This window comes from Symsagittifera roscoffensis, chromosome 2 (assembly GCF_963678635.1).
Source record: "Symsagittifera roscoffensis chromosome 2, txSymRosc1.1, whole genome shotgun sequence".
NCBI lineage: Eukaryota > Metazoa > Xenacoelomorpha > Acoela > Convolutidae > Symsagittifera > Symsagittifera roscoffensis.
The window spans coordinates 51,177,921-51,203,094 of record NC_087063.1 but is presented as its reverse complement, the minus strand read 5'-3'; the positions used below and the strand labels follow the sequence as shown (position 1 = coordinate 51,203,094).

The following is a 25,174-nucleotide window of genomic DNA, read 5'->3' as shown; positions in this document are numbered from 1 at the left end:
CGTTAAAAAGAGCGAGACTACGTGCATTCTCAACTATTCATCGAATAGCGAGAGAGGATTTGACTTCTCTGTGTTTGACTGTAACATTCGCCCAAATACTACACAGTGACGGAGCGTAGAAAAAGTACCTATTAACGACTGGCCGGCGTCAGTTACCTAAATTCTTCTCGTTTTTCACCGTCTCCACCTCGCCAGTTGATTTTCTGGTCTGTCTAGGGCTAAGTAAAAAATTACTATTTTTAGGCCATCAGTCAAACGATTTTCAATCAGCTTTCGTTTACATGCAAACACAACCACATAGCTGGGTCTCGGATCCTCAGACTACGTGATTGTGATTAAAAAAACGGCTCGAATATTCTTACTTTACTATGTTTTTGGCGACAGTTCTATATTAAATCCATTGGAGACGGATTGATCCTTTCCTCTTTCTAGCTACTGATATTTTAAAATGACAGATAATACCAGTGATAATTCAAAGGTTTATGGCACCAAGGTAGCTAAAAAGTCAGTTCTTTACACTCTTTCACCTTATATTGTCTCTTGGGGGCCGAGCCTCCGATTCCGTGCTTTTTCTGTAATAACGTCGTCAGCTATTTCAACTTTTTCAGCAATTGTTCTTTTTTTTGTCACTTTTCGGCTCAAAATGGCCGTTTTTGCGTTTCTGAGAAATGTGTCGTCAACAACCGAATTTTTGAAAATAAAACTTCCAGAATATTCTGACCCTCCTTCGCTACAGTTTTTTATCGCTAACGCCTCTATTTCTAATTTCGTGTCGTGCCGGAAGGTTGCGCTGTGCCAATCTGGCAGAATGGCACATACTCCCCGGACAGTCCCCATCAATGTCCCCATTGATCGCATAACACCGGGTTATCGTCAAGTAGTGTTCCATTTCTCTATAATCAACCTTACAAATCGCATTGGAAAATGTAAATTATCTACTCTACCTCAACTCACCACGTGTGTTACATCATACTACATCTCACTGCCTTTCAACATTTTCACAAACTTTGCACCATGAGGAGTGTCCTAGACAAAACTTCTTTTCTGACCACTTATGTAATCTCGCCATAAAATTTCTTCTCGCTCTTGCTTGATTAAAAATTTGGGACGTGGCACGGCCACGAATCCGTTAAAATTAACCAGAAGTCACTCACTAAGTATAATCAGTTATTTATACTGTCGTCCTCAATATTAAAACTAAGAAAATCCGTGGCAAGGAAAGGTAATGAGGTACTCACCCTCTTCGAGCGAGCGTACCCAAACCTACCAGATCGCCATACAGTGAACACGTGTCTTACACAGGTTAAAAATTTCAGTCGTGTTTAAATAGGCAAATATACTCACCTATGTTCTCCATATATATAAATAGCACAACTAAAATTTTCATTGCCATTCAAAAATTGCTACAATTTACCAGTTTTCAAAGCCTGATCTGACCAAACTAAATCAAACAAAAGTTTAACATCTTCAATAATCAAACCTGGTTGATTGGTATAAGTTTTAGCACACAAGGAAAATCAAGTTTTTCTCCTTCTCTCTTCACTTTTCAATTTTCTCTCTCGTCACGTCTTCATCACTCCATTGCTTCATATTCTTGATCCTCGCTCTCACTGTCTTCTAGAACCTTCTCCAGCATGTCCACGGAGTTGCGGGCCGTCCCCCAACTCTCCTGCTCTAACAGCCTCGGTTTGCAGCAAGGTAGAAAGTCCACATTCAGCTTTTGCTCCGGTTCCTGCAAAAGCTGTTGTGCAGACACAGGCTCACATTCCGTTCTAGGTCAGCTCGTAAGACCTCTCTATTTTCAGCCTCAGTAACACAAGGAGGTCCAGATGCTCGCTTCACCGCCGTGGTAACAGCGTTTCTGTGCGTTAGGAATATTCTCTTATAGGCTCCCAGTCCTTTATCTAGCTGGAAGCATTGATAGGCTTCCGTGTTCCTAGACATATGACACTTCGCGCGTTCATACATCCATGATGTCATCACTGCATGGAACCAAGGCATCAACCTTTGCCTTGACCATATCCTCTCAATGGCTTTGGGTATTCTTAGAACCTTGCAGGTGGTTCTGAAAAGATCCAAGTTGCGGTTCATCTTCACGTTGCCTAGCTGCTCAGGTGTCGGCGCGGCCGTCTCCTGCTCATCTGTGCCCACGTTACCTTCCAACCATCTCACCGCCAGCATGGAACTAACCACCACGATTGACACTTGTTGATTTTTGTCGGGCAACCTCGCGGAGTACAACTTCTCCACGTCCCACACTAACCCCGGATTCCCGCGTTTGGGGTACCATAACGTCTGCGCCAGGCAGTGACAAGAATACTCCCCATGGGTCATCAATATGCTCCTTCGGGTCCGATACCCTGAAGCTCCCATCAATGGTTCCACTTCCATCATAATCCTGTGTATATCGTCTTTCTCATCCATGGTGGGGAATTCAGTGGGTAACGCTCCGCTCGCCTTTTTCTTCTGGAATTCACTCACGTTACCCTCACTCAACCTCATGAATTCTTCACCCACTACGTGTCTTGCAACTCGCCTTCAGATCTCTTCGGAACGGCCCGAATGATCTTCGTCAGCAAATCATATGACCTTTCTGGCATCCTGGCCAACCTCACACTCTTTGGCACTGAGAAGAGTTGGTCGACCAACACCTGCTGTGTCCTAGCGTCCATCACCACCATGTGCGTAGGGTACCTAAAATTGCAATATGGTGCAGATCTCGAACCCACCAGATATCTCGAACCAGTAGGTCTATGATAGGCCTCACTGTCCTTCAAGTTCATCTCCTTCTCCAGAACCTCTCGCCAACCTCCAATTTTTTCTCAGTCTGCAGCGCTCCAGGGAACACTTCCACACTACGGGACGTCACTAGCCCATTGGCACGCTCTAGGCGTTCCAGTGATTCTATAGAGCTCGTCTTGCTGCAAAATCCCAATGCAGTGATCAAGTTCACTTCCGTTACTCCATGACAGTCCGCAATCATCTCCATTCCACTCTTGTCCATCATGCTCAACCTCCCATACAATTGAGCCAGCAGGCGATGCTGCTCACTCAGCGTATTCAAGCAATGCCCTGAGTCGCACACGTGTCCGCCCATTCCACTACTGTGAGCTAGACAGGTGCCCTGTCTCAACCAATCGCCGGAGGGATTTCCCTCGGAAGGTTCCGTGGATGGGTTGCTCTTCTGTTTCGTTATCTTCAGGGCCAGCAGATAGTGTATCATGACCAAAACGTGTAGACTCGCGTCATCATCCAAGTCCAATGTGACATCGGCTGTCATGTCCCAGATTAAACTTGCGTTTTAATGTGGACACCAAGAAGGCTTCATGAGCTCCCACATGGTTACTAAGCTAGTCTTCAAGGGATCTTCCCAAGAACCACAATCAAAGCTCACCTGCCCCTTTAGCTCGGGAACCGAGGGTTCGATCACTCAATCCTCCAAAATGATTCCCAGCTTGGGTTGTTCCATCATCAACATGCCAGTTTCCTTGACTCGCTCAACCCAGAAATCAAGTATCAAAACTTGCTCATAGTCAAAGTATGCCTCCCTGGCTTCCTCAATCACGAAGGGATTATACGCCATCCATGGTATGCCAGACACACATTGGAATGACTTCAACTTCCCAAGTGTTGCATAGTCCTTCTGTCACCTGACTGCTTCAATTAACTCCCGGCTCACCTTCAACTCTTTGTTGGTCTTTCCATGTCGTTCGACTCCTTATTTGGTATGGCCAGCGGCATGTCCTGATATAGCTCTAGGAGTGCCCTCAGAAAGTTTCGTTCACGATCAACTCCGCTTGCCGAATGGTCTTTATGCAACACATCTTCTTCCAACACAGGAGTGGGGATACGATCCACCACGAACCTCACAAAGCAAACGGCATCTTTACGCTTAGCCCAAGGCTATCGCCGATTCGTCTCTAGAATTCAACACTCGCAGGGCTTCTATCAATTCCAGTTCCTGTTCCTTTGATTTCGAGTCATTGCCGGCTCCATATTCCGCTTTCTTGATTCCCGTCAAACAACAGACTAGTCGTACCTGCAAGTCAGTTCTTGCACACAAATCGGCCAGGTATGATGCCACCGTCGCAGGCGCATGCATCGTCTCGTCGAAATATCTTTGGAGGGCCGCCCTCCAAGAGATTTCTAGCAGGTTTTCCAGCCCAATTTCTTTTGCCTCCGAGGACATCACCGTGCCGTATTCTTTCCGACTCAAGTTAGAGTTCTCCGTCAGCTCCTTCAGATACTCCTGCGTGGCTTGCTTCTCGTCCCAGGCCATCAGGTGCCCTCTCGCGGAATCTTTTGCCTTAAGCATCTCTACATAACCCCCTGCTGGATCTACCATGTGGACTGAGTCTGGCACTGTGATCCGCCTATACTCGACCACGTCGAGTTCCTCCAGCTTCATTCGGGCCATGTTGGTTCGCGAGGGCTTGGAATCATCAAGTCCTCCAGATCCACACTGACTGATGACTTTAATTTATAGCTTAGTATCCGCCAAAGTCCGTGCATTTTCCTTTGATCTCGTTGCCGTTGTGGTCAAACCTGCCAATAGCATCGGGGGTATCAGGTTCTCTTTTTATCCCCGGCCAGCGTCGCACCATCTCCTTGTCCACGCTCACTTGGCCGAGCTGCTCTTGCCAATGAGGCCCACACTGCACTGGCTTTCGATTTTACCATTTTTTGATTCACGGTCTTGCTTCCTGTCTTCCCTTTCAACCGCTTCAGCCCTTTCTTGGCTCGCCTCACAGGTAATTTTCTCGTGATATGCTGATCATCGGCACTGTCCTCTGTGACTGACTCGGTCAGAACATCAGACTCTACGGAGCTCATTAGTTTCTCTAGAACCTCGCAAATGATGGGCTGATTTAACCCCACCTTCATTACGGACTGCGTCCCGTATCTGCGTATCACGTTCCATGTCCTTTTCATGAAGGTTACTCGATTCCTGGTCACTCCTGCCTTACGTTCAAGTTCACTATGGTATCTCTCCCACTCCTCTGCAGATAATATGCTCAGGAAAGATACCCTCATCGTCTCGTCAATTCTTTGCCTCCTTGGTGATTCATGGAGCAGTTTCTGTATGTCTCTACTCCGGTAAGACATTGCCAGGCCTATTGGATCCACTGGGGATAAGCTGGCCGGCGCCTCCCTCGTAGGGGACATGAAAGACGATGGTGTCATCGGCAATAGATTTCCATCGACTTCCCCGTCGTCGTCTTCACTGAACTGGTATTGCAGCAAGTCTCTCTCCAACGCTCCTAGGTCCAATCCATTCGACTTCTCTCCCTTTCCCTCCATGTGATCGTTGTACTGATCCATCAATTCATCATCGTGTCTTGTCTCGGCCCAGGTCCCGAAGGGCCTCGTCGCATGTCCATGCCCGAGTCCGGCCGCGCCGGTACGGTCAGGTCCTCTGCGTGGTAGAATAACTCATCATTCACCAGGAATTCTACCGATTCGTCGCCATATGGCGCCAGCTCGTCTATCGTCATGTACATGCCTCCTCTACACTCCTTCGCCACTTCCAATAGTATTACTTTCATTTCTACTGGCCACTTCAATCGTGACCAATCATCAGCTGGTGTGTACACGTCGTTCAACACGTCAACGGACATTCCTGGTATCCTGGAAGGTGGTGCTTTGATCTTCTTCCGGCTCCATGCATCAGGAAACGTGAAATTGAAAGTATGCATGGCCGCAACGTTCCAACTGATGAAGCGCGGCTCCATCCCTTCACTCCACTTCCGCATTTTCTCCTCCGCATCACGAGCCGCTCCGATGCGAGGGGCATTGACATGAGACGTGACCCCCAACAACATCCTCTTTATTGGTGGATATCGGGGGCATTGGTCCGGCAGCAGCCTGGACCCAGAAAGCCACGCTTGCTGATTCTCTTTGACGTGCGCATATGCTTCCGGCCAAAGTGGGACCCGCATCGCCTCTCCAAAATCCTTCACCACTGGTCGCAGATTCCAAGGCGTTGGGTTAAACTGGACAAGGGAAAGGTCCTCGCTGCCCATTCGGCATTTGAAGTTGTTGTTGAAGTCCATCAACATCCATCCTGGATCCGCTATCTTTCCAAATAGCCTGTCGTCACTGGCCAACCCTCTCAGCTCCTTCTGTTCCACCCAATTCAGCACGGAACAATCTACAACCGAGATTAAGTTGACATACAACACCGAGTTCCTGTATGCCTTCACTTGCACGTCTGGGAACGCAAATGACATCACGGGTCCTTACACCACCGTGACGAACTCCCTCAGTCCATGGACCAGAGCCAGCGGATTGATCCGCATCATTACAGCCAGATCTGTCAGTAACGGCATGCCACAATACGGTTTGCATTCACTCGCTCCCGTCACAACCTTGTCCTCTCCTGTGATACTCCTATTCTGCTGCAGGAGGTACTGGAGCAAGAGTATCCTCCAATCCTTCATCTTCCTGTATGAGGCGGTTTCTAACTGCGCGTTGAGTTCTCGACCTGCAGTTGTTCGGGGTAGCGTATTAGCACGAACAAAGCGCCCAGCCGACCATATGTCATGGCGATCAGGGTAAGGAGTCCATCCAATCTCAGGTCCGCTAACGCTTGGGTGAAGAGATTCGCAGGCCCTTCACGAAGTTCTCGTGACCAAACGTCACGTACAGTGCTAAACCCAGACCGATCGACAGTTTCCGGATGTCCTTGACAAAGCACGCGATCAGATTCCGGGAGGCCCTCGGGTAACACGTTGACAGGAAGGATGGCGTCCATCCCACTCCCATTTCACCCAAGATTGCGTCTGATCTCTCATATTGTGCCCTCGTGGCCAAAATATTAGCTTGGAACTTATCCAACGACATCGTGTTCACGTATTGCATCAATTGTAACATCATTCCCCGGCTAACTCCCTCTCGTTAAACAAGTTTTTCAGATAAGCGTGTATCTCTTTGACTACTGCCGGTGCATGCTCGAACGCGTCTTCTCCCAAAGTACACACTCTCGGCGACAAACACAACCATAAATTGGTATGTGGCTTCGCCCTCAAGGCCAGCGCCATGAAGTCCTCCTCTGTCGATGCCATATTCCTTCTAACCGTCCTCCCCTGTTCATTTCTCGCATAATCCATCTGTCTGAACCAGAAGTCATGGGCCACCTGCTGTACTCCTTGTGCTGTAGTTGTGCTGCAATTCTTGAATCCCTGGATGGCATTGGAAATGTCAGACCAGATGCCAGGGAGCTCAGAACGGGGTGGGTAGTAGTTGTTAGGGTCCACCATCCTGTTCGGCGCAGGTATTATCACGCTGAATTGTCCCTCCGCCAGAGTTGTGACCATCGTACAGGGGGTACTGTAGGGGTTCAGGCAATGCGGCGTACCCCGGTGATAACACGAAGATGATCTTCACCACATTCTTGGTGCTTTTTCTCTACCAGGCTTATTCTCTACCAGAAAATTGCCCTTCTGAGAAAGTGGTGTCAATTCCCTGGCTCTTCGACGGGCGTACGTAAGAGATCGGGTATTCAAGGGCCCAAAGGTATTGTCCTGAGGCAATCCATCGAGGTCCACGCGTAGTCGCGGAGCTAAACTGTTCCTGTTCCGCTAACAGCTAGTCCACGCCCGGTATTCGATATAATCCCGACAATGTGGGACCATCTCCACCCATCATCCTTTTTGCATCCACTCGACACGTCACTGTGCTCATGTTCATTTTCGTTGACATGCCCGTTTTATGTTGCCCCCAACCGCTGGGGTCTGGCCGGTTCCAAAGCACCACGCTGCTTGACTCAACTCCTTCCGCCGGCGTGGCGCTCGTCGATGGGTTTGCTCTAAAGCAGGAGTTGCCGTGGCTTGTCTTCTAGGGGGAGGAGCATTCCCCAACATTTCTCTCACATCCGAGCTTGGAGCAACGGGAGCGGCTGCACCCGTTTCCATTGCCAGGGGCCCGAGGCGATTGGCGAGTGATTCTGGCACATTACCCTTCACTCTACCTCCTCCAGTCGAACTGCTCCGAGCCAGTGAGTTGGTTGTCCTCAATTCTTGATCAATTTCCCCTATCTGCGTCTGGAACACGTCGTTTATCCAGCGACTCCCTTGCTGGGTGTTGAAGTGTATACCATCTCTGGTGAGTGCGAGATGATCAATCATGGGCAGCATGTTCTCAAGATCTATGAGTCGCAGCTCGCTGGGATTGCTTTTCACCAGACTGCCAGACTGCGGGTCATTTCGTTTCACCATGTCAGGTTGCCGTTCATAAAATCCGCCACCGGCGTGCCCACCTCTGGGTTCTGCGGTATCGTGCCCATCTCTTTCAGTTCGTTCAAAAGGCAGACAAGTAGGGGCTCCCACTTGCCCTCTGGGGTTACAGGGGCCCTCGAAACGTCATTGGTCCCGAGCATTATCACCAACGTATCTAGTTGATCCTCGCCCTGGAACTCCATCATCTTGATGACCTGAGCCACAAAGCTCTTCCCAAAGATAGAACAGTAGTTTGACCATTGACAAAGATCTCTTTCAGATCCCTCAATAAACTATCTCCTACAACCAAATGACGACTCCCTGGGGGAATTGCCTGGTTGCTTATGACAGGGTTCCACCCCATGCCACTCAAGCAAGCTCGAGGATGCTCTGCGGCTACTTCCACGAACTAGTTGCATACCGTTAGATTCTTGCTGATGTCAACTACGCGAGATTTCTGAGTCGTTCCGTCATGTGTAGTCCCCGTTGGTACTATGGCTCTAGGTATTCGCTCCGAGCAACTTGAGGAACGATCAAGGCGCTGGGAATGGACGACACTACCCAGCGTCCGGCTAGTGGTCCTGTTGATCTCATTCATCGCTGCTCTGGCCACCTGATTGATTGACTCCTGAAACAGGGGTGCCAGATATGTGTCTGAAGGAACTGGAATCGTATTTCTCGAGTTCGCAGCCGACTGTGATGTCTGCTGAGGAGCCTCGGGCTCTCTCGGTGCGCACAGCTCATGTGCCTTCGTCCTGGGACGCGTGTCTCTGGATCCCTCCGAGGAGTTCATCGTCGCCAGAACCTACGGTGACACTTGGCTCACACTTGCCATTTATAGCCCCTTCAGGTGTTTTATCTCTTCTTCCTTGAAGGCCATTTGCAGATCTTCGAACTTCTTTTTCCATTCGTCTCTTTCTCGAGCTATTGCCCTGTACTCCTGCAGCTTGGCACACAGCTCGCTCTGATCCTTATCCTTCTTCTCCAATGTCTCAATCGTCTCCGAGGTCTGGATCTCTATCTCGTTCATCCTCACTCTCTTCAGTGGAGGAGCAGCTGTTGGAGAATCTACTGAGTGTGACGGGCCCGGCCCATCACGTAGTCTCTTCGCTCCGATAAGCGGCTTCACAGGTTGAACAGGTAGGGGCATCTCACCTAGCCGGTGATCCCTCTGCTCGCGTAGTCCCGGCTCATGAGCCAAGTCGTGGCCAGACATTTCTCCTCGCCGCCATCTCATCAGTCGGTTTCGACCTCTCTCGGCGGTCCCGGACTTACCGAAGGCCAGCATCAACACTACTTCCGTGGGGCGGCTCCCTCGACCCACTCGGCCTATCGCGTTGAGGAGCGCGACTACAAACATCGCCAGTCCCGGGTCTTCTTGTGCGAAGTCACAGTCAATCAACCGCTGATATATCTCGTCCAGAGTCGCTCCTAGACTCGCAGAGAGAAATTCCATCAAATCATTCGTGTCACCCATCTTTCTATTGTGTACCTTTCGTCATCGTGTCCTTTTGATTTGCTAAATTCCATAAACAAAATTGGATCAATCAAGATCTAAAAAGCAAGTCACGACTTAAAACCATAATTTCATGCCGTCCCAATTCCAGGATGAAACATCATTCACATCTTTTAAAAACGATCCATTGAAATTCTCTTTTGTTCTTGATTTAAAAACTAGCACCAAGGTGGATCGTCCACCTGCAACCTTATCAAGGTAACTCAAATGAACGCTGTCACAATCACTACCTGGAGTTTTCCAGGTCTTTTATGATACAAGCATCACATAAAACATAACCTAACAATAACCTAACACCTAATCCTAATGCCTATAAATTAAACTTAATAGAAACCACTTATCGCTGAATGCAACTCCTACCATATGATCAGATAGTACTTTTTATGTAAGTAAACCTCTATATCAGTTACCGAAAACATCACGTGTACATATAACTCTCTCGGATGTAGCTTTCCCCTATTGGGATCATAGACTGGTAACGAGAGGGAAGTTACTCCTCTCTCAACCACAAAATCCCTAAGTCAAGTCACGGCCAATACCAAGCTCTCTGGATTCTTGTGTTGCTTATCAATGGCCTCAGTAACCAGGAAATACAAATATTTCCTTGGTATCTGTGATGCAACAGGGGGCAGCGCTATCATTTCTCCCACACCAGGCCTCTGTTTCCATAAAAACTCGACAATCTTATACTCTCTTTAAAAGTCAGACGCTAACTTACATCCGCGGTTATCGTTATAGCGCATGAACGTTCCGTGAGTATGAAATCGCTGTCCGTTATGACGATATTGTTTGTATAATGGTTCGGTAGGTCAAAATAAGATTCAAAAATTCGTCCAAAAGTTGGTTTCTTAGCGTTCTCACACTCCGTTTCCAGTTCTCCGGTTTCCTTTGCCGATTTTAATTTTTTAATGATCAGATTTTTGGTGAGGGTGAGTCCTACCCCCAGTCCTACCCCCAGTCGGACAAAAATATCCATCGACGTCCCCGTCGATCGCGCAAAGTCGAGCAGATCAAGGTTGGATTGCGGAACGCGCAGAGGACCATCTGGAGCGACCCTGTTGGACTCGGTTTGTCATGGCTGACGTATTTGATGCCGTCTTTATCAACATCCTGAATCCTCAAGATTGTCTCTTTAGATTCCGCCGGCAGATCATTGTTAGTTCTGCGTTCGAGCACTCGCAAGTTCGTTAATTCTTCCTCATGGGTCTGCTCCACCTCTGTTTCGAACTCTACTTCTGGTTCGGAGCGATCGTCGATCCAATCCCGATCCATGTCATTGACTAAATCGATCTCTTGCGGCACAGCTACTTCATCCAGTCCCACCAACGAGTCCAACATATCGCTTAAAACTATCCTGTCTATGACGAAATCCTCGCCGTACGGGTTGTAGTTTTCTTGTTTCTTCCCTTCTTGCTCTGGTGCGTTTTCATGGTGAAACGAAAATCAGGTTGTACTCCTTTGTCAATTTCAGTCTGTTCTGGGCAGTCCCAGTCCTCTTCGGCATAAGGTAGAATTTCGTCGTCCACCTCCACTCGCTCAGTCAACTCCAGGTCAAGTGGCAGATCGCAATTATCTACCACCTCATTCTCGTCGTTTTTGTCGCGCGTACCTCTTTCATTCACTTCACAAGCAGGATCCACTATCAAATAGTCTCCCTCCTGCATGTCCACTGGGCTGCATCAGTCCTCTGATGAGGCTATGTGCGGTTTGATGTTTTCGTAGTGAGCTGCTCGCCCGGTGCTCAATCGATAAAAATGACCTCCTTGATGCACTTCTGTCATTTGAAATGGGCTGCGCCATTTTTTTTAGTAATTTTTTGTTTCCTTTTAGTGGAACTACTTCCTGGAACACCCAGACGTAATCGCCAACTGAGTAGGCTTTTGCATCTGCAGTCCTTTTTATCAAATCTCCTTTTTTGTCTAATTTGCGCCTGTTGCGTGTTCCTCCTGCATAGGTCATTGAGGTCCTGCTGGTTTCGAATAACATCACGCACGTACGTTTGCGGTGCTGTTTCTTCCCTTCATATATAGGGTAAAAGAACGTTAACGGAAGAGCTTTTTTGTGACCAGTTAGCATCATATGCGGTTTTATTCCCGTGGTGGAATGTTCGGTGCTGTTGTAAGCGCCCATCACTTGCGGCAAGTGTCTATCCCAGTCATCCATGTAGCGTGACCAATAAACTCTCAATATGGATACCAGCGTGCGATTTTGCCTTTCAACTAGGCCATTCGTCTCTGGGTGATAAGTGGTCGAGTGGGCCTGTGCCACCTGCGACCTCTTCATTAACTCCTTCGTGAGATCACCCACGAATGCGTTGCCATTGTCTGATTGGAGTGAACCACCCATTTATCAAAAGATCTCACGTTTCTTCAGCTGATGCTGTCATGCAGGGAGCTGCCTCTGCATATTTCGTGAAATGATCGATCATTACCAGCAATTGATTATAGCTCGTGGCTGTCATGCATATCTGTTAATATGATCAATTTGCACTTCTTCGTTGAATCCCGATGAATCGATTGACTGCAGGGGGAACCTTAGTTTCCTGGGGTCCTTCGCCTGTTAACACGACAAGCATACAGGGATCCACTTTTCCCAAGCCTTCTTCAAATCATGCCATTCGAATCCTTTCTGTATCCTGTTGTACACTTTGTCCACGCCTTGATGGCCCATCTGATCATGTGAACGAAAGAGCAATTCGGTCTGGTATAACTGTGGTAACACTTTTGAATTATACTTATAAAGGACCTTGTCCTCTTCCTTGCGTTTACAGGCAACGATTCCGTCTTTGTTCTAGTAAACACCTCATCCAACCTCTCTATATGATCCTCCAGGGTTGGTGCTGCGCTCACGACATCATCGACAAAACACATGATGAGGTTCCCGTATTTCTTTGTTACATTCGTGAGTGCCTGGGCCATCAGTCGCTGGAATAAGGCCGCTGCGTTGCACAATCCGAACGGCATCCTCTTCCACTGGAACAATCCCAGCTCGCACGCGAAGCCCGTTTTCTAACGATCTTGCTTTCTGAGTGGCATTTGCCAGAACGCATAGTCCAAATCCAACGTCGTGAAGAACTTCGCGTCCCCCAACTTGGAGAGGCTCTCATCGATGCGGGGAATCGGGTATGCGTCCTTTATCGTCACTGCGTTCAAGTAACAGAAATCACAATAAAACCTGAGTTGCCCCCTTTTTTTTCAGCCATGACCACGCCACAAGCCCCCGGGGACTTCGACGGCTCGATCATGTCGTACTCCATTAACATCTCGATTTCTTTCCTGCACGCTTCTGATTTATGTGGGATCATTCTCCTCACCCCTTCCCTATGAGGTACCGAGCCCTGTTCTATCTCAATCTCATGTTCTACACAATTGCAGCAACCTATGTCGGCCTTATGCTCCGAAAAAACGTCTGCATTCCGATTAAGCACCGCCCTGAGCGAATCTAGTTCCTTATCCGATTTTTACCCTTCAGATGTTCTATCTCGGGCAGGACATGTTTGTTTGCTGCTAACTCTGTTTCTGTTGGTCTCTCGGGAAAATCTCGGGAACCCATCATCTGTCTCCGAATTCATTGAAAACAATTTTTTAGAAGACTTTCATTTTTTCTCTTCAGTATACATTCCTGGTTCGCGTGTAAGGGACATTTAGTTACATCAAACTTTTTCAAGTTCTCCACACTCTGAAATTCGGTGTTAAGGGGAAATGCGTAGCCAAGTTTCTTTCCCCTCTGTATTGTCACTGTGGTTACCTCTGTGTTCAACAACACACTCACACACAGTCCGCTCTGAGTGAGTGAGAAACTTCTTCCTAAAATAGCCGAGCCCTTACTGTTTGGATTTGGTATCAGACACACCTGTCTGTCGTTACTGAGTTCATTCAAGTTCCTCATCCTAAACGTCGCTACTACGGCTTGGTTTGGCTTCAATCTAACTTTTTGATCAAGTAAAATCGGCACCTTTGCCTGGTTAATTAAGATCTTATTAAGAGGTTTCTTTTCATACTTCCCCTCAGGATCTTTGATCCTGATCAACTCGTCGTTGAGGTCGATCGTGACATCAAAGTTGCGTACGAAGTCCCTCCACAGGATGAATTGATCGGATTAGTCCAAATTTTCCCCCACCAGGAAGCTCATCCAAAGATGTCTTCCACCAAGCTGCAGTGATATAATTGGGGTCCGTCCTGTCACATAGATTGCTCCGTGATTGGCAGCTGCCAGTCTGATGTTTATCGGCATCAAATTCAACCTGTCGAAGCCCATATCAGTCCAGATGCTGACTGGCATGACGTTGACCACTGCTCCCGTGTCTAACAGTCCCTTTACTGAAAGTTTTCTGCCCTGCACATCCAGCACATGTGCTGCCAGATCGGCTTCGCAACCTATGTGAACAGCATCCTGTTCAAGCATAGCATTATGTCCGATTCGTCGCACCTTAGGTTCTTCTCGACCAATGTATATCCGGCCTACTTGGTCTTTTGCATCAGTCACCTGAGCCTTCGTGAAGATGTTAATGCCGTCCAAATTAATCAGAATCGGATATGGGTCATGGACTTCGATGTAATGCCCATTTACTCTCATTAGTCTTTGACCTCCTGTCGTGAGCAGCGCTCGCACTGCTCTGGAGTCCAACTTGGGATCCTTCTCCCTCAGGTAGTCCGCATAAATGTCGAGGTGAAACAGCGTGATCTCGGACGGTTCACTCAAGTTCTTGACCACCTGGTGTGCTGCGACCAAAATAATGGACATTATCTTCGTTCCTTCTTTCGTCATGCCAAAAATTTTACCCGATAGAACTTTTAGCTTTAGTACCTGTTTTCTGGGTTCCTGCTTGTCCTCTTCCTTCGTTGTTTTCCCCAGAATGTCCATTCTTTCCCGAAGATCTGTGCTTTCTAGTTCCGACCTTACTCATTGCTCAACTTCCTTCGTGGCTAGCTCCTGCTGGACATTCTGTAACGCAGTCTGTGCCGCTAAGCCATAGTCCAACTTGAGCGGGCCGGCCGACTCTGCCTCCAGGTTTGAGGCTACCACCTCATCAGGCAAGGTCTTCACCTTCTTAGTCGTAAATGTGCTCGGTATCGTCTCTTTTCTCCGGGACTCAGCTTTGTTCATCAGACGTGCTCAGCTAGCTTCGACGCCCGAAAGCGCCTCTTTATGGCAGGATGTTTCGCGTCCGCCACTGTTTCCTCCAAGCCGACTAATAGTGATTTCGTTTTCACCCTGTGTGCATATGTTAAAGACGACTTTCGTATTGGTTTAGTATTTATCTAAGCTGCTGATTTGCAGACTAAAATTCCACCATTAGCACCTATGAAGCTCACTCAGTATACCTATGAGGACGTTCAAGTAATTATAGGACAAGACTACTACCACGCTGTTAGACCCATTGAATTCATCTTGCAAGATGATAATAACTCATCGTGTTTCGTTCGCCTTCCGATAGGTTGGGTCGTAAGTGGTCCGTTGCCGCCGTCTGATGGTTCTACTTTTTCGTGTTTCAAGTGTGTTGTTGAAAATTCCTCCATGAATGGCCAGATAAAATCCTGGTACTAGTTGGAATCCTATGTTGCTTTCAAACAAGTCGATGCCCGGTTCGCCGCAGATAAACATACTACATTCATCCCTAATTAAGAAACCGTTCACAACGGCGAAAAATACATTGTGCCGATGCTTTGGATTGTTTGTTAAATTTTTTTTCGTCACTCGCCCATTTTAAAAGCTTCAAGCGAAGGCTAATTAAAGGACTTGAACTGCGCAAAAGATACACAGATACTTTAGAGAGGACATTAGGAAAGGCTATGTGATTACTTTCGAGCCCCATGATCAACGTAGGCGTACCGCACCAAACATAAATACGCCGTCTTCACGGATATAGTGGGTATGTTCCTAGAAAAAAAAGCTTTTGCCCGCGATCAAATTTTGCTTCGTTTTTTTTTTGGCGAGAGGAGACCAATTCCGATGTGGTAGTTCACCAGTTCACTCGCCATATATTCGAGGCACGAGATTTGCCTACATGTGCCAGTTTCGCCATTCGAAAAACAGCAATTGATAATATGTCCACCCACCCTGAGACCGCATCACTCGTAAGCGAAAAATAATACTTGGACGATTACTTGCGGTCATTCGTGGACGTTACTCATGCAACTACGATAAGCTGTGATATGGTTTTGTTATTTAAGTTGAGGGGATTTGACTAAATTTGTCAGTAATGCCAATGAAATTAACTTAGCCTTGAGCCTCGAGGTATATTAAACACCGTTTTCAGCCCTTAAAGAAATATGTAACGGTGCTGAACAATAATCACACGGTTTAGGTCTTAAGTGGGACCATGTGAAAGAAACATTGGTTGTTAGCAGAGGTGTTGATCGTCCACTCGATGAGGCAAAAACTCAACAAACCGTATTGAGTTTTGTCTCTTCTGTATCTGAGCCTGTTGGGTTAGTAGCTCCATACACAGTTAGGGCCCGTCTTTTGCCTGAAAATAATTGAAAAATTATAGGCAAAAGTTGGGATGACGAACTACAGGAAGACATCAGAATTAAGTTTCTCGAATGGCACTCCAGTCTCCCACTCTTAGGTCAACTGACTATTCCTCGCTTCTATTTCTTAGAGCCTGTCGATCAAAATGACCTTCACGTGTTCGCTGATAGTTCGCACGATGTTTTCTGTGCGGTTTGGTTTTTGCGTGCGCAACTTCCTAGCTCGCAAAAAACTAAAAAATCCTTCATCTTTGGTGAAGCTTGCGTCGCGCCGATGATAGCGCTATCTATACGTAAACTAGTGCTTCAAGCTGCTGCTCGACTTGCCAAACGACTGAAAGACAATAAACTGAAAGCGCATACCATTAACATTAATCATGTCTACATGTGGACAGATATCACTACCGTCTTGCAGTGGCTAAACTCTCATGACAATTTACCCGTATTCGTCGCTATCGTGTCGTCAAAATCCACGAATCGACCATTTTTGATGAGTGGCACCGTGTTTTGAGTGGGGATAATCCAGCTGATACCGGTACCCGGGGGATTTCTTCGGAAGCCCTCAAAAATAGCAGCTGGCTTAATGGTCCGAGGATTCTCAGGACCACTGATTGGCCGTTTATACTTGAAGAACGTGTAATCAGTAAAAATTGTTTGGAGGGTTCTTCTTGTGATGTCGATAATTGCTTGAAGGCATCATCTTCCTTGTCACTGATGTCACATCCATCAAAAATCTCGCACACGGGTTCAATTGGGAAAGGTTTAGTTCCTTTACGAGGTATAAAAAAAGTTGTCGCGTTTATGATGAGGATGCTGTCTTCACATAAGCATTTTCGCGGCAAGAATATAAGGTTCACCGACCCCGCAGAAGTTGATATTGAAGAAAACAAATAAATGCTCAGATGGATTCCTTCCCGGTTGACTTGAAAACACTCACCGCTGGCAAACCAGTAAGAACAGTAGTGAGATTGCCACATACTCTCCTTTTATCGTTCCCGCTGGTATCATTCGTTCCACCGACCGTATTGATCGCTTAGTGAAACCCGAGTTTGATACAAAGTACCCAAGATTACTCGTTTCGATACGCCTCGGATGTTAGCAACCAGCCATTAATCATACGGGTGTAGATTATTTCGACCGCTTTTTTTCCAGTTCGCAGTAGCACTGAAAAAAGATGGGGATCTCTTTTTCTTGCTGCACCACCACGGTTATACACCTCGAGATTGTACCATCTCTGGACACTAGTTTTTGAGTCATGGGCATTGAACGGCTGATTGCTCGTCGTGGTACACCAAGCACAATCTGGTCGGATAACGGCACGAACTTCGTTGGTGCGGAAAAAGAATTACTTGCCTCTATCAAGAACTGGATCTGCTTGGCTGCGACCACTTTTGCACACAAAGGTGTTGCTTGTAAATTTAACCCGCCAGGCACACCTCATCATGGCGGCTCCTTGTCCGAAGCGTGAAGCGCGTGCTTTACGATATACCAGGCAGTAGGCTAGTTATGGAAGAGATGTTAGGAATCACACTTTGCTTAGTTGAGCGGGCTTTGAAATCGAGGACAATCACTCCTGTTAGTACCACTTCACATGAGTTAAAACCCTTAACCCCAAACCACATTTTACTTGGACAGCATGCCACAAGCTTTCCTTCGCTTTTACCTGTGGAACACATTGACCATAAGAAAAGGTACGTGCAAGGGCAGTCGTAAGCTAACAGTATTTGGTCTTGTTAGCTTCGCGAATAAGTTTCATCACTGAATAAGCTGGTCAAGTTGCACACTCAGTGTACCTTCACTCCTAAAACAGGCAATCTCGTATGGGTCATTGAGCCGATATTTCACGTGGGTACTACCCTCTCGCCCCCGAATCAATCATTAAGCTAAACTTTGAACAGAACGGTTGCGCACAAGCCACCTTTGTTATTACTGCAACGCGTGAATTTACTTGGCCGACCGTTAAGCTCGCTCCGATTATTCCTTCTTCAGGGGCGGACGATGTTGCAACGCAAATATCAGCTAGAATAGAAATGCATATAAAAAGAAGCTCATTTTTGCCAATTGGTCATTGGTCTAAGCTAATGTACCGAAAGTCCAGTAGCCATTTCAATTGTATGATCAGACGTGAAATTGTGAGAAATGTTTGGTACGGCTAATATAAGTATCAAAAACGATTGCACAGAAATTTTCAATAGCAGAATTTTTGGACTTCGAAACCTGAGGCCGCATCAATCGCAAGCGGGAAATTTTAAATGGACGATTATTTGGTGTTGTTTGAGGACGTTACCCTTGCAACTACGATAAGCTGTGAAATGGTTTTGTTGTTTCAGTTGAGCGTATTTAATTTGACTAACTTTGTCAGTAATGCCAATGAAAACAATTTAGCAATGAGTCCCGAGGTATGTGAAACACATTTTACATCACTTAAAAGGAAAGTGTAACGGTGCAGAAAAATCATCACTTGGCTGAGGTCTTAAATGAGACCATGTGAAGCAAACATTGGTTGTCAGCAGAGGTGTTGATCGTTCATTCGAAGAGGCAAAAACTTAACGAACCGTCTTGAGTTTTGTCTCTTCTGTGTTTGAACCTGTTGGGTTAGTAGCTCCATACACAGTTAGGGCCCCTCTTTTGCCTGAAAATAATTGAAAAATTATAGGCAAAAGTTGGGATGACGAACTACAGGAAGACATCAGAATTAAGTTTCTCGAATGGCACTCCAGTCTCCCACTCTTAGCTTAACTGACTTTTCCCCGCTTTTATTTCTTAGAGCCTGTCGATCCAATTGAGCTTCACATGTACGGTGATAGCTCGCACGCTGTTTTCTGTGCTGTTAGTTTTTGCGTGCGCAACTTTCGAGCTCGCAAAAAACTCAAAAATCCTTCATCTTTGGTGAAGCTCGCGTCGCGCCGATGAAAGCGCGATCTATACGTAAGCTAGTGCTTCAAGCTGCTTGTCGACTTGCCACACGTCTGATAGACGATAAACTGAAAGCGCTGAACATTAACAACAATAATGTCTACATGTGGACAGATAGTACTAACGTTTTGCAGTGGCTAAACTCTCATAAAATTTTACCCGTATTCGTCGCTAACCGTGTCGTCAAAATCCTCGAATCGACCACTATTGATGAGTGGCACCGTGTTTGAGTGGGGGTAATCTGGCTGATACCGGTACCCGGGGGAGTTCTTCGGAAGCCCTCAAAAATAGCAGCTGGCTTAATGGTCCGAGCTTTCTCAGGACCACTGATTAGCCGTTTATACCCGACGAACGTGTGATCAATGAAATTTTTTTGGAGGTTTCTTCTTGTGATGTCGATAATTGCTTGAAGACATCGTCATCCTTCGTCACTGATGTCATATCCATCAAAAATCTCGCACACGGGTTCAATTGGGAAAAGTTTACTTCCTTTACGAGGTCTAAAAAAGTTGTCGCGTTTATGTTGAGGATGCTGTCTTCGCATAAGCTTTTTCGCGGCAAGAATATAAGGTTCACCGACCCCACAGAAGTTGATATTGAAGAAAACAAATAAATGCTCACATGGATTCCTTCCCGGTTGACTTGAAAACACTCACCGCTGGCAAACCAGTAAGAACAGTAGTGAGATTGCCACGTATTCTCCTTTTATCGTTCCCGCTGGTATCATTCGTTCCACCGACCGGATTGATCGCTTAGTGAATACCGAGTTTGATACAAAGCACCCAAATTTACTCGACGCCCATCAGACTCTAGTTCACTTGTTGGCCCACAGCCTCCACCACGAGCATTTTCATCAAAGCTTATTTTAAGTGCGCTTCGTTTCAAATATTAAATATGCAACACCTTGGTTGCGTGAACTACTTCTGTCTATCGAAAATCATTATGTAACATGCCATAAGCCCAAAGCTTGTACCATTCAGCCAATTTGATCCAATTTACCGGTCGAAAGACTCGGATATAAGCAACCAGCCTTCAATCATACGGGTGTAGATTACTTTGGACCGCTTTTTTTCACTTGCTTCACCACCAGGGCTATACACCTTGAGATTGTACCATCTCTGGACAATATTTCTTGTGTCATGGGTATTGAACGGTTCATTGCGCGTCGTGGTAAACCAAGCACGATCTGGTCGGATAACAGCACGAACTTCGTTGGTGCGGAAAAGGAATTACTAGCCTCTATCAAGAACTGGACCGGCATGGCTCCCACCATTTTTGCACACAAAGGTGTTGCTTGTAAACTTAACCCGCCAGGCGCACCTCGTCATGGCGGCTCCTGGGAGCGCCTTGTCTGAAGCGTGAGGCGCATGCTTTACAATATACTAGGCAGTAGGCCAGTTATTGAAGAGGTGTTACGAACCACACTCTGCTTAGTTGAGCAGGCTTTGAATTCGAGGACAATCACTCCCGTTAGTACCAATTCACATTCACACAGTAACTTTTCCAAACGGGATTTCATGGCCTCACGGATATGCCAGTTGAATTCTAAAACGCTATTGGTCTTACACTAACAAATTGCGAAAACAATTTTGCTTATCTTGATGACATATTGATTGTGACTTCTAATCCCAAACCCCATTTTACTTGGACAACATGCCACAAGCTTTCCTTCGCCTTAATCCCAAGCAATAACCCCAAACCCCATTTTACTTGGACAACATGCCACAAGCTTTCCTTCGCTTTTACCTGGGAAAACTTTGAATATAAGAAAAGGTACGTGCAAGCGCAGTCGTATGCTAACAGTATTTGGTCTCGTTGGCTTCGCGAATATGTTTCCTTACTGATTAAGCTAGTCAAGTTGCACACTCAGTCTAACTTAACTCTTGAAACAGGCAATTTTGTATGAGTCATTGAGCCGGATAGTCCACGTGGGTACTACCCTCTTGGCCGAATCAATAGTTAAGCTAAAATTTGAACAGAACGGTTGCGCACGAGCCGCCTTTGTTATTACTGCAACGCGTGAACTTACTTGGCCGACTGTTAAGCTCGCTCCGGTTCTTCCTTCTTCGGGGACGGTTGATGCTGCAACGCAAATATCAGCTAGAATAGAAATGCATATAAAGACAAGCTCATTTTGCCAATTGGCCGAGCGGTCTAAGCTAATGATTGAGCGCTCATGTTTTTTTTATAGTTACTGCAGATTTTGAAAAAAAAAAAGAATTTTGTAGTTTTAGATTAGTCGTTGTGGTTTTATATATTACTGGTTATATTTCCTTGAGAGATATATAGGTTGGAAATGAATCTTACTGCACAAGTATTTTGTTTCAATTTTTACTGCATTGATAATTTTAAAGAGTAATAATCGTTGTAGTCTGCTTTTTCTTTTCACGATGTAGAAGGTCGGTCAGTTGTTCGAATTTTGGCCTAGTGTTAGCTTTATCACTTGGTTAAATTGATTAGACTTATTGAGACGTGGAGACAAGCTCAATAAATTTTCAATACTGTTTAAAATTTTGTGGTGTTTTTGATCTTATTTCTGTTTTGTATTTGCTAAGTCTAAATGTATCGCGGAGAGATATGTTTGAGAGTCTTGGTCGCACCAGATGAGGTTAAGTCCGGGGTGGCTCACTCATAGAGTAATTTCAGATAAAGTACACTGTCTGTTCGTAAAGCTATCTTATTTTCGGACGGATAGATTCGTGCAACTTCTTAGTCAAATACCAATCTTATTCTTACTCTGATATCTCCTAGTCTCAATAGATCTAGTCTAAACTTGTATTTGCGAGGCTAGATATCAAGAATTTTTATGAGGAAGAGCAAATATGTGGTAAGTTAATTTTACTCACTTCTGGCTGAAACTATAAATCATCACTGGTTAGTAAGAAGTATTTTATAGACATCGTTTTATCAATATTATAACTGGATATAAATACTTGTTTTAAACTGGTTCCATTAAGCTCAGATATGCTTTTTTCAATATCAAAGAGCGGATCAGATCCAGCGTTAATTGAACAAATAGCTTTATTTGGGCCAACTGGAAAACGTTTTGGGAGTAAATTCAGTGAAAAATGCATACCCGTTTCAATTTTAGATCGAAACATTTTGCCAGCCAACTCAACGCCAAGCGTCATTCACGAGCAGTTTGGAGAAGCCTGGAAAGCCAATAAATCGGCCTGGATATTTTCAGTCTATGAATACTATGTTCAGATTGAAAACGACACTGAACATGGAAAGGGTCTTGTACCCCAATATGAAGCAAACTTCCCCACTGAAGCCGAAAGAATCGAAGCCGAAACGGTATACATCTTAATGTTCATAACTGATTTTGCTCAAACTGAAAATGAATATCTCAAATAACCCGTAAAGTTTTTCAGCTTGACCTAACGACATAACACTTTTACCGGATTTTTTCGGTGTAGGAGCGTGCCACGGAGGTGGGGACCAACCCCTCATTCTGGCTAACAATTTTTGCAATTAGATTCCCATGGTACTACTTAACGACAGTAATTGAGTAGCCCAAAATTTTTTTAATGCGCCTTTGTTCCCAAATGTGCTAATTTTGACAGCGAATTGCACTATAAATAATTATCACAAAACAGCCTCGAAAGTTTTCCAGAAAAAGATTGCCAATTTAGGGTTTCAGCAGAGCTCAAATTATTCGAAACGACTGACCTAAACAATGTGGACAAAATTTGATAATTATTTTAGGTTTTCAAACTTCTATAGCACGAATTTCTAGTCTTCAGATCTCAGAGTTCAGAATTCTTTCTTATTCCATTTTACATCAAACTTTTCTTAGATTCTTTATGTTATTCCACTTTTACATCAGATTTGTAAAAAAGATGCTGCCTGCATTCTGGACGTCTTCCTGACTGGACCCGAAATTGCCCAGGTTTACTCTGAGTTGGAACAAAAAGCGGCGAACGTTTCCTTCTGGAACGAAGTGGCAGTGGCAGTCGAACAGCGTGAAAATGTGATAGCTGCTCTTACTACTGATGCTCAACCACAAACAGAAGGAGCTACACAAGCTTCGACGGAAAAAGCAGAGCTCCGGACAGCGTCTATTGTTTGTTCTCCATTCTTTAATTGTTCTCATTTTTTTTATTAAAGAGCACCCCACAAGTGTTATTATGAAATCAGTTAACTAAACCCATTTGACGGAGTCAGGTGCATTTGAAAAAAAAAGCTTCAGCAAACTGAGAAAATAGAAATTGCTGACGCTGCTAGTTTTCGATTTAAAAAAAAAATTGATGAAATTTACTATACTATAGGAAAGTCTTCATAGGTAAAAAAAATCTGCTTAAACTGTTTCAGACTGTTTTAAAAATTGTGTTGGAAAAAGTTTACCAAAAAGTTTTTATCTTTTCCTTTCGAAATTGGGCACAAAAAATTACAAAACTCAATGATGAAAGTCTTATCGTTTAATCTAATTGTAGTCTTTGGCATCATTGTCCGCAGAAACCCCGGCCACAACAGAGCCGCAAAAGCTCACGACAACAACTTCGGTTTGTAATTTCTATTTTTGCGTGCATTCAAGAAAAAAACGTTTCGTACAAAACCACTCTAGCTGAAATAGTTTGTCGTTTCTCTTTGATAGTCCGAACAAAAAAACACAAACCGAATGATGAAATTCTTATCGTTTGAATTCAATTTAGACTCTGGCAACATTGTCCACAGAAATACCCACCACAACAGAGCCGCAAAAGCTCATGACAACAACTTCGGTTTGTAATTTCAATTTTTGCTAGTTCAATTTCCGAAAGCTCAAATAAAAATTGTATTCTGAAATTCTATGGCCAATAGCTGAAAAACGATAGAATAAAACTTCATCATCAAAAATATATATTTTTTGTGCTTTCATTAGAAGTGTTGGCCTAATATATATGCATCAAAAAAGTTTGCATAAAAAATTTCAATAGCAGAGTTTTTGGACTTCGAAAGATTGTTGAATTAGGAATAACCAAAACGCTGATTTAAACAAAATGGTAAAAAAGTTTTGACGCATATCATACAAAAACTTCCTTTTACCAACAAGTTATTAGAAACAGCAATGTTTGATTTCATTGCAGAGGCCCGTTGTTTCAATCCGAGAAACCGAGACAGCAGAACAATCTAATGTCCAACTACAAACTGTGCTGATGGTGTTTTCAGCTGCAGTGGCTTCAGCTATTGTTTTAGCGACATTGGCAACACTTGCGTGGTTGTTGAAATTCAGAGTTTCAGCGAGAATTACTCCGAGCTGTTGAGTTGATGAAAAGATAAAAATGGAACCTGATCTAAACTACATTTTATAATTGGATAAATTGGATACTTTACCACTGTAAAAAATTTATTATTAACCAATCATAATCCATCTAACTAACAACCCACTTATTTGTAAGTGCTGAAATTACTTGTAATTTCAGCACCAGAGAGATTTGAATTTAACTTAGAACTTAGTTGCCTCTCCAAGAGAACTTCAGCAGTTGCAATAAACCAGTATACTCTAGATCTATTGAGCCTAGCAGAGACTAGTTAAACACCCTGAGACTAGTAGATATAAGAGTAAGATTAGGATCGGTATTAGACTAAGAAGTTGCACGAATCTATCCGGCCGAAAAGCGTGACGAGCAGACGGTGTACCCTATCCGAAATTACTCTATGAGTTAACCACTTTTGTTCTAACTCATCTGGTGCGACAATAAATCTCGAATAAGACCTTTATAGCTTAGAATTAACCAAAAATAGATTAGAATTTAGACAAAACATTTTCAAAATGTTACACGATAATAACTTAATTGAAATGTCTCTGCGACTCAATAGATCAGAGCCGATATTCCGAACAATACTAAAACTACCCGGTATTAGAAGAAGACCTCGGACAAAAGACGATATACGACTACGTAGAAACTTACCATTTAGTTTTCTGGTTGTACGGCAAAAACCAACACAAACTTTTATATTTAGAATCTCATTAGCAATGAATAAAGATTTTCATTTGCAAACATAAAATTTTGAAGTAAATCTTCATGACCATTTCAGGCGCTAAACAAAATTATTAATGTACAATAACG

General features: G+C 44.9%; 1 protein-coding gene across 3 annotated transcripts in view; it reads left to right on the top strand.

Moving 5' to 3' along the window:
* The window catches only part of LOC134839220 (uncharacterized), a 57,018-nt gene extending 32,490 nt beyond the window's left edge, over window positions 1-24,528 (top strand). For 2 of the 3 annotated variants that reach the window (XM_063854698.1, XM_063854696.1), the window contains 5 exons: window positions 22,213-22,418; window positions 22,951-23,187; window positions 23,558-23,626; window positions 23,777-23,845; window positions 24,191-24,528. In XM_063854698.1, coding sequence (XP_063710768.1) covers window positions 22,213-22,418; window positions 22,951-23,187; window positions 23,558-23,626; window positions 23,777-23,845; window positions 24,191-24,367 — 758 coding nt within the window. In that variant the 3' untranslated portion in view covers window positions 24,368-24,528. The remainder of the gene's footprint in view (window positions 1-22,212; window positions 22,419-22,950; window positions 23,188-23,557; window positions 23,627-23,776; window positions 23,846-24,190) is intronic. The other variant, XM_063854697.1, reaches the window with a different exon arrangement.
* The last annotated feature ends 646 nt before the right edge of the window (window positions 24,529-25,174 follow it).